The 8402-nt window shown below is 29.9% G+C and overlaps 2 protein-coding genes across 2 annotated transcripts in view; both read left to right on the forward strand.

Annotated features, from left to right (window-relative positions):
- LOC107453736 (dual specificity protein phosphatase CDC14C) overlaps positions 1 to 8402 on the forward strand; it is a 104557-nt gene that overhangs the window by 57285 nt on the left and 38870 nt on the right. The gene's annotated exons all lie outside the window — the stretch shown is intronic.
- On the forward strand, positions 425 to 6815 carry LOC122269211 (zinc finger protein 208-like). The gene has a single exon (XM_043041179.2). It carries the CDS (start codon positions 2656 to 2658, stop codon positions 6037 to 6039), a length of 3384 nt encoding a protein of 1127 aa, XP_042897113.1. The 5' UTR covers positions 425 to 2655; the 3' UTR covers positions 6040 to 6815.

Consider the following 8402-nt stretch of genomic DNA (forward strand, 5'->3'; position numbering starts at 1 on the left):
ATAAGTTTTCCAAATGGAATTCAGTTTAGTAGCTGATATATGCAGTTCAAGAATGCTACTGCAACTAATTAAACTATTTACTGCCAACTATAATCTGCTCCTAAAGCTAAAAAATGTTTATTATTATCAAAATGACACATCCAGGGCTTTCAACAAGCTCTTTAAATTAAATACTGTTCAAATACTTAATACTTTTAATAAGTTTTTCATATGGAATGCTGTTAAGTAGTGCTATCAATGAACTTTACATCATGATCTTTACAATGTAAAATACATATAACAAATCATCCATAAAACTTGGTCTATTAATCATTATTACCTGGTTATAAAGCATTATTTTGAACTATTCATTTACCTGCGACTGTTTAAATTAATTTTACTGCTTGAGGAAAAGCATCTCCCACTGTACAATAAGCAAGCTATAAGCGCAACTAAGCAGAGAGCTCCAAAACTGCTCGTTAGTCATCATCAACAAGAAAAGCGTAACGTAATTTAAAGATGGATATAGTGAAATATTCTATATTATATATAAATATATAGTTGATATAAATATATAGTTGAAGTAGGTAACCGATAACGTAACCAACGCTCACCGCAAATGTGCACTTATTTGTTGAAAAATTCTTTGCTGAGATATAAATCATTATATTATATTATTGCATCATATTAAAACATACTTTCTTACTTATACCGAAGACGACTTTAATTAACCCTATTTGTGTAAAGAAAAACAAACAAAAAATTGTTTTTGATTTGCCCCTACTTGGATTAAATTTACAAGCCTGTGTATCCATAATCTTACAAATGTAAAGTGAATTACCATCATAGTAATGGAAACAATATAGAAAGTGCTTTAAAAAGGTTATTTCCATACAGAACTAATTCACATATTATCTTCTTTTTTACGGAACAAAATATTGATGTGGATGATAAAATATCTTCTCCTGACAGTAAATAAAATTCACACTGTGCATTCATATATCTTTTTTTTTTAAATTTTGTTTTCTGTACAATTTATTTAATCAATGAACTAATCATTAAGTGTGTGAAATTTCTTTCTGGCAAAAGGAAACATTATTATTAAAGGCAATCTTATTTGCAGTAACATTCTATGCTGTAATACTAACAGTAAATACTCTGTGCAATGTGTGTTGCAGTTGCAATGATGTTCTGACAGAAAAATATTTACACATGTGGAAATTTAATGTTTGTAGTTTGTGTGTTTATAAGTTTCCAAGTGTAGTTCATAATTATACTTTTTTATTGTAAAAAATTTGATTTCTGTTCTAAAAAGTGTACAAAACGAAGGAGTTTCATTTAATTGTTTTGAGTTCATAATATGGAAGTAATTTATTCAAGCATTGTGATAAATTAATCAAGAAAAAAAAAATAATTTGGTTCAAGTAAACGAACTTTTCAAGCAGTACATTATCAAACAGTTACAAATAGGTTAAAATGACTGATAACTGTTGCGGATAATTAAGCTGTTTGTCACTTTCATAAAACACATATGATTTGATATTTACATGCAGGAAATTTAAATTGTGATTTTCCTGTTCACACTGAGAAAATATTTTCTCTAACCTGTTATGGCAATTTAATACTCGAAAATAGAATTAAACTTTTTTTTCACCTTCTCATATATATTGTAATGAATAAGAGCTTGCATTTCTTGTGTATGAAAAAACATTGATATAAAAATTAGCAATTAAAGTTTTTTTTAAATATTTTAATAGATTATGTTAAACCTTTTAAGTCTGTGAAAGTGAAAAAAAAAAATTTCTTTTTGCTTTTCTTATTTTATAATGAACTATATTTCTGCAGTGTCTGTGTGAATAAATTACTAGTTGTTTTGTGAACACATTTTTTAATGCTGAAAAGTCAGTGACCATTATTTACCCCGAAAAAAGAGTGACCCAGAACTCCCCCGTGTGACCCTAATGAAATAAATTATTTTCGTGTATATATTGATAATTTTATGTTCAAAATAGTAGATATTATTATTTTTTGTTCCTGTTAATTTTTCTAATATCTCTTACTAATAACACATAACATTCATTTTACACTATGCTTAAAACTGCATTCATTCATAGTGTATTGAATCTAATACATGAAGTTGTACATTGTTTCTGCAGTTTTTTGTGATAAAAAGACATTAAGTGAAATAATTTAGTTTTGTATCTTGGTATGTTCAGCAAGAGAGAAATATTAAAGTAGTTTGGGAAAAAAAAAATATTTACGTCTCAATATAATTTAAATTAATGTTTTCATAGATGCATTTAATAATAAATCATATGCCTGCTGTAAGGTGATCACATTTCTACGGTATTATATTTTACCTAATAAAAAATTTAGTCAAAGTAAGTGACTTGATACAGCTTGCTCTTTTTTGTATCATATGTTAGTAAAGGCCTAATTTAATTCAGAATAAGTATCCTGTTACTAAATCTTATTCTTGTAGTATATAAAATAAGGGTTTTTCACAAAAAAGTAATCTAACAAAACATAATCATATTCATACTGGTGAGAAGGTATTTTCTTGTAGTATATGTAATAAGAGTTTTTCTCAAAGTGAGCTTCTGAATAATCACAGTTGTATTTGGGGAGAAACCTTCTTGTAGTATATGTAATAAGAGTTTTTCAAAAAAAAGTAATATGATTAAACACAGTCTTGCTCATACTGGTGAGAAGCCTTATTCTTGTAGTATATGTGATAAAAAATTTTCACTAAAAAGATATCTCACTACACACGGTCGTGTTCATACTGGTGAGAAGCCTTATTCTTGTAGTATATGTAATGAAAAATTTTCACGAAAAAGACTTCTCGCTTTACACTACCGTATTCATACTGAGGAAAAGCCTTATTATTGTAGTATATGTAATAAGAGTTTTTCAACGAGAGGGACTCTGAATCAACACCATCGTGTTCATACTGGGAAGAAACCTTATTCTTGTAGTATATGTAGTAGAAGTTTTTCATTAAAAGGTAGTCTGATAGTACACAGTCGTGTTCATACTGGTGAGAAGTCTTATTCTTGTAGTATATGTAATAAAAAAATTTCAAGGAGAGGGACTCTGAATCAACATCGTCGTGTTCATACTGAGGAGAAGCCTTATTCTTGTAGTATATGTAATAAAAAATTTTCACAAAAGAGAAATCTGAAAGTACACAGCCGTGTTCATACTGGTGAGAAGCCTTATTCTTGTGGTAAATGTAATAAGAGTTTTTCACGAAAGGGTGTTCTGACAGAACACGGTCGTGTTCATACTGGTGAGAAGCTTTATTCTTGTAATGTATGTAATAAGAGTTTTTCACTAAAAAGTAATCTGAAAGTACACAGCCGTGTTCATACTGGTGAGAAGCCTTATTCTTGTAGTATATGTAATAAGAGTTTTTCACAAAAGGGTAGTCTGACAGAACATGGTCGTGTTCATACTGGTGAGAAGCCTTATTATTGTAGTATATGTAATAAGAGTTTTTCAACGAGAGGGACTCTGAATCATCACCATCGTGTTCATACTGGGGAGAAACCTTATTCTTGTAGTATATGTAGTAGAAGTTTTTCATTAAAAGGTAGTCTGATAGTACACAGTCGTGTTCATACTGGTGAGAAGTCTTATTCTTGTAGTATATGTAATAAAAAATTTTCAAGGAGAGGGACTCTGAATCAACATCGTCGTGTTCATACTGAGGAGAAGCCTTATTCTTGTAGTATATGTAATAAAAAATTTTCAAGGAGAGAGACTCTGAATCAACATCGTCGTGTTCATACTGAGGAGAAGCCTTATTCTTGTAGTATATGTAATAAAAAATTTTTACAAAAAAGAAATCTGAAAGTACACAGCCGTGTTCATACTGGTGAGAAGCCTTCTTGTAGTATATGTAATAAGAGTTTTTCACAAAAAGGTAGTCTGACAAGACACAGTCATGTTCATACTGCTGAGAAGCCTTATTCTTGTAGTAAATGTAATAAGAGTTTTTCACGAAAGGGTAGTCTGACAGAACACGGTCGTGTTCATACTGGTGAGAAGCTTTATTCTTGTAATGTATGTAATAAGAGTTTTTCACTAAAAAGTAATCTGACAGTACACAGCCGTGTTCATACTGGTGAGAAGCCTTATTCTTGTAGTATATGTAATAAGAGTTTTTCACAAAAGGGTAGTCTGACAGAACACGGTAATGTTCATACTGGTGAGAAGCCTTATTCTTGTAGTATATGTCAAAAAAGTTTTTCACATAAAGGTAGACTGACAGAACACTATCGTGTTCATACTGGTGAGAAGCCTTATTCTTGTAGTATATGTGATAAAAAATTTTCACTAAAAAGATATCTCACTGCACACGGTCGTGTTCATACTGGTGAGAAGCCTTATTCTTGTAATATATGTAATAAACGTTTTTCACTAAAAGGTAGTCTAAATATACATGGACGTGTTCATACTGGTGAGAAGCCTTATTCTTGTAGTATATGTAATAAAAAATTTTCACTAAAAAGACTTCTCACTTTACACTACCGTATTCATACCGAGGAAAAGCCTTATTATTGTAGTATATGTAATAAGAGTTTTTCAACGAGAGGGACTCTGAATCAACACCATCGTGTTCATACTGGGGAGAAACCTTATTCTTGTAGTATATGTAGTAGAAGTTTTTCATTAAAAGGTAGTCTGATAGTACACAGTCGTGTTCATACTGGTGAGAAGTCTTATTCTTCTAGTATATGTAATAAAAATTTTTCAAGGAGAGGGACTCTGAATCAACATCGTCGTGTTCATACTGAGGAGAAGCCTTATTCTTGTAGTATATGTAATAAAAAATTTTCACAAAAAAGAAATCTGAAAGTACACTGCCGTGTTCATACTGGTGAGAAGCCTTCTTGTAGTATATGTAATAAGAGTTTTTCAGAAAAAGGTAGTCTGACAAAACACAGTCGTGTTCATACTGGTGAGAAGCCTTATTCTTGTAGTATATGTCAAAAGAGTTTTTCACATAAAGGTACATTGACAGAACACTATCGTGTTCATACTGGTGAGAAGCCTTATTCTTGTAGTATATGTAATAAAAAATTTTCACAAAAAAGAAATCTGAAAGTACACAGCCGTGTTCATACTGGCGAGAAGCCTTCTTGTAGTATATGTAATAAGAGTTTTTCAGAAAAAGGTAGTCTGACAAAACACAGTCGTGTTCATACTGGTGAGAAGCCTTATTCTTGTAGTATATGTCAAAAGAGTTTTTCATATAAAGGTACACTGACAGAACACTATCGTGTTCATACTGGTGAGAAGCCTTATTCTTGTAATGTATGTAATAAGAGTTTTTCACTAAAAAGTAAGCTGAAAGTACACAGCCGTGTTCATACTGGTGAGAAGCCTTATTCTTGTAGTATATGTAATAAGAGTTTTTCACAAAAGGGTAGTCTGACAGAACACGGTCGTGTTCATACTGGTGAGAAGCCTTATTCTTGTAGTATATGTCAAAAGAGTTTTTCACATAAAGGTACACTGACAGAACACTATCGTGTTCATACTGGTGAGAAGCCTTATTCTTGTAGTACATGTAATAAGAGTTTTTCAATAAAAAGCCATCTCAATTCACACGGTTGTGTTCATACTGGTGAGAAGCCTTATTCTTGTAATACATGTAATAAGAGTTTTTCACTAAAAAGCCATCTCACTACACACGGTCGTGTTCATACTGGTGAAAAGCCTTATTCTTGTAGTATATGTAATAAGAGTTTTTCACAAAAAGCTGGTCTGACAAAACACGGTCGTGCTCATACTGGTGAGAAACCTTATTCTTGTAGTATATGTAATAAAAGTTTTTCACGAAAGTGTAGTCTGACAGAGCACAGTCGTGTTCATACTGGTGAGAAGCCTTATTCTTGTAGTACGTGTAATAAGAGTTTTTCACATAAAGGTAGTCTGACAGAACACAATCGTGCTCATACTGGTGAGAAGCCTTATTCTTGTAGTACGTGTAATAAGAGTTTTTCAGAAAGAGGGACTCTGAATAGACATTACCGTGTTCATTCTGGTTAGAAACCTTATTCTTGTAATATATGTAATAAGTGTTTTTCACTAAAAGGTAGTCTGAAAATACACAATCGTGTTCATACCTTATTCTTGAAAAGCCTTATTCTTGTAGTATGTGTAATTAAAAAATTTCACGAAAAAGTAATCTCACTACGCACGGTAGTGTTCATACTGGTGAGAAACCTAGCTTTTTCAAGAAAGAATTATCTAACTATTCACAGTCTTGGTAATTCTATTTGAAAGCCATATTCATGTTAAAAGTCTTCTTTTTTTTTCGCTTGAGATCCATCTAATTTATTGAAGTTTTATTCATACTTGTGAAAAACCTCATTCTTTTAATATGTTTTTTAAAAAAAAGAGTTATTTTTTTCAAAAGCTGACTTTATTGTTTGTGTTTTTACTGGTGAGAAACCTTTATGTTGTAGTTTAATGGAATAAGAGTTTTTCTCACATATGTAATCTGACTAAATACAGTATTGTTTATACTATTGACACCATATTTTTGAAGTATGTAATAAAATAATTTTTTGAATAATAGGGATCTAAATGTTTTAATTCATGTTCATCTTGGTTTTAATTTACCCCTTGATTACTGGATTATATTACTTTATTTACAACCAGTTATGTTTGACTAATATATAAATTATTATTCATTTTCATATCATTAGAATCCTGATTTCAATTTAATATGTTTATTGCAATGAGAGAAAAAAAAGACTCCTAGCATTTTTTAATTAAAATTATTTGTTACATCTTTTATTTAATAAATCTTTTGTAATGCATGTTGTACTATTATTTTTATAAAAGTAGCTTTTGTAATTTTGTTACTAAATGTTTTTTTTTTTTATCTTTTAGAAAAAGACAAGTGGTAAAAAACTTAAATTAATATCTAAAATTACTTTTGGTATTAGTATTTGTGATGAAAATCTCACTAATTGAGAACAAAATTGAAGTTATATTAGGTAAATAAAATACAAAAGTTGAATGTCTTTTATTGTTAAGTAAATGTTAATAATCAATTTAAATTAGTAATTTTTTAAAGTTTTCAATTTTTGCAGATTAGCAAAAAGTAGTTATTAAATATGATTTTTAAGTCAATTTGTTTAGATTCATAAAATTACTCGTATATAACACTTAGGCTACCGGAATACATATTTCCCACAAAAAAGATCAATAATATTTAACCAATTTTAAAATCTATTGAATACTGATTCAAAGTCTCCCATAATATGATTACATCTAAATTTGACTAACTTCAAAATGCAATTTTATTTTAAGCCAAAAATCCAGTCTGAAAAATAAAATAAATTTAGTCAAAATTTTTTAGTTAGTTCAAAATGTTACTTTTCTGAATACTGATTAGTAGTATTGAATCTTTAAATAAGAGTTTAAATGTTATAACTTAGCATTGAAAATTTACATTAAAGAAATACAGTAGGGAACCGATTATCCGGAACGATCAGGACCATCGCTATTCCGGATAACTGGTTTTTCCGGTATTCTGAAGTCGTTTTTTTTATTGTTAAACCCAACTAAAAAAAAAAAAAAAAATCGGAAATAATCTTAAAAAGAAGAAAAAACGATGAAGTAATGCACTAATGATTATTTCCAAAATGATGGTAAGGTAAACATCTTTCAAAAAAGAAAGGAAAATCCTAAAATCTTATGAGGAGAAATTTTTTTTAAAAAAAAAGTGGGGGAAACTTCATCGAATTTCGTTCCGGTTTTTTGAATTCCGGATAACGGGTTCTGTACTGTAGTTTGAATAATGTAATTTTGATTTATTTTTCAAAGTGTTTAATTTGGAATGAACTTAGAGTTTTAAAACAGCAATTATTAAATAGTTTCTGTAACATAGAGTGATATTAATAATTATACTTATGCAACTTAATAGAAAATGAACGTTCACTCATCTAGCATGGATTGAAGAAATATGAATCTCTTATACAAACCAAAAGTTTTTATCTAGCGGGTGTCTTCGAGGTAGGTCATGATACCATTTTTTAAAAATAAACATACATTATGGTTGATCAACTGAACACAGCTTATATGTTGTAGTACAGGGATGAATTTCCTAAATTAAATATCTGTTTATTTTATTTTTTGCTCTTTCTTTCAAGTATTTAATTTGTAATACAGTACAGAACCCGTTATACGGAAATCGGAAAACCAAGAAACCGGAACGAAATTCGATAACTTTTCCCGCTATTTTTTAAAAAAAAATTTTTTTTTCCTCGTAAGATTTTAGGATTTTTCTTTCTTTTTTGAAAGATGTTTACCCTCAGGGCTAAAGAGAATAGAAGGGCTGGTTCACTCCTTTGAAGTATCTCTTGCCGCGGTCTGAAATAGAACACGTAGAGCACCTCCAT

Source organism: Parasteatoda tepidariorum, chromosome 2 (assembly GCF_043381705.1).
Source record: "Parasteatoda tepidariorum isolate YZ-2023 chromosome 2, CAS_Ptep_4.0, whole genome shotgun sequence".
Classification (NCBI taxonomy): domain Eukaryota; kingdom Metazoa; phylum Arthropoda; class Arachnida; order Araneae; family Theridiidae; genus Parasteatoda; species Parasteatoda tepidariorum.

Excerpts from the sequence above, each read along its gene's own strand:
- LOC122269211 (XM_043041179.2), top strand. The coding sequence starts at position 2,656 with ATGATTAAACACAGTCTTGCTCATACTGGTGAGAAGCCTTATTCTTGT.